This window comes from Sinocyclocheilus grahami, unplaced genomic scaffold, assembly GCF_001515645.1.
Source record: "Sinocyclocheilus grahami isolate Dianchi unplaced genomic scaffold, SAMN03320097.WGS_v1.1 scaffold4618.1, whole genome shotgun sequence".
NCBI classification, from domain to species: Eukaryota; Metazoa; Chordata; class Actinopteri; order Cypriniformes; family Cyprinidae; genus Sinocyclocheilus; species Sinocyclocheilus grahami.
Window position 1 is genome coordinate 1 of NW_015509525.1, and position 734 is coordinate 734.

The window sequence follows — 734 nt, forward strand, 5'->3', positions numbered from 1 at the left end:
GATCTGAACTTGGTACAAGCACTGCGGTAAGTCAGCAGATTTTATATTTGCAACTTTTCTGAATGCTTCATAAAAATATATATGGTTGTTGAATAGTATTCATACAGTTGTTGTGCAGTGCTTGTGTTCCTGATGTGTCCGTACGTTTATGTTTACTACAGGCAGTTTCTGTGGAGCTTCCGCTTGCCCGGCGAGGCTCAGAAGATCGACAGGATGATGGAGGCGTTTGCACAGAGATACTGTCACTGTAATCCTGGAGTCTTCCAGAGCACAGGTCGTACATGCATGCATAATTCCCATCGGTGTTACTTCACTGTTAGTCAGAAATGCACACTGCACAGTATAGTCATAATTGAGTAGGTGTGTCTGGATTTGACTGCTTGTGTAATTCAGAGAACATTTCAGAACTTGTCGACCACAGACCTGTTGCTACTACAGTTCAGGAGTATTTTAATGTTAGAGAGTTAGCCTAGAGTAGACGCACCATGCCTCTCAGTCCTTAAACTCTGTGTTCTCCTCGCAGACACCTGTTACGTGCTGTCGTTTTCCATCATCATGTTGAACACCAGTCTGCACAACCCCAACGTGAGGGACAAGCCCACGGTGGAGCGCTTCATCAGCATGAACAGAGGCATCAACGACGGAGGAGATTTACCCGAGGAGCTGCTGAGAGTGAGTGTGCAGCCGCATAAGAAAGTCAGCGTTGATGTCTCTTCTGAACTTTTCCCAAAAAA

At 45.5% G+C, this 734-nt stretch overlaps 1 protein-coding gene across 1 annotated transcript in view; it reads left to right on the forward strand.

Moving 5' to 3' along the window:
* Positions 1-3: 3 nt before the first annotated feature.
* Positions 4-734, forward strand: part of LOC107576912 (cytohesin-2) — a gene marked incomplete at both ends in the record, with an annotated part of 7,572 nt that continues 6,841 nt past the window's right edge. The window contains 3 exons of the mRNA XM_016263035.1: positions 4-26; positions 162-274; positions 524-672. Of these exons, the coding sequence (XP_016118521.1) occupies positions 4-26; positions 162-274; positions 524-672 (285 nt within the window). The remainder of the gene's footprint in view (positions 27-161; positions 275-523; positions 673-734) is intronic.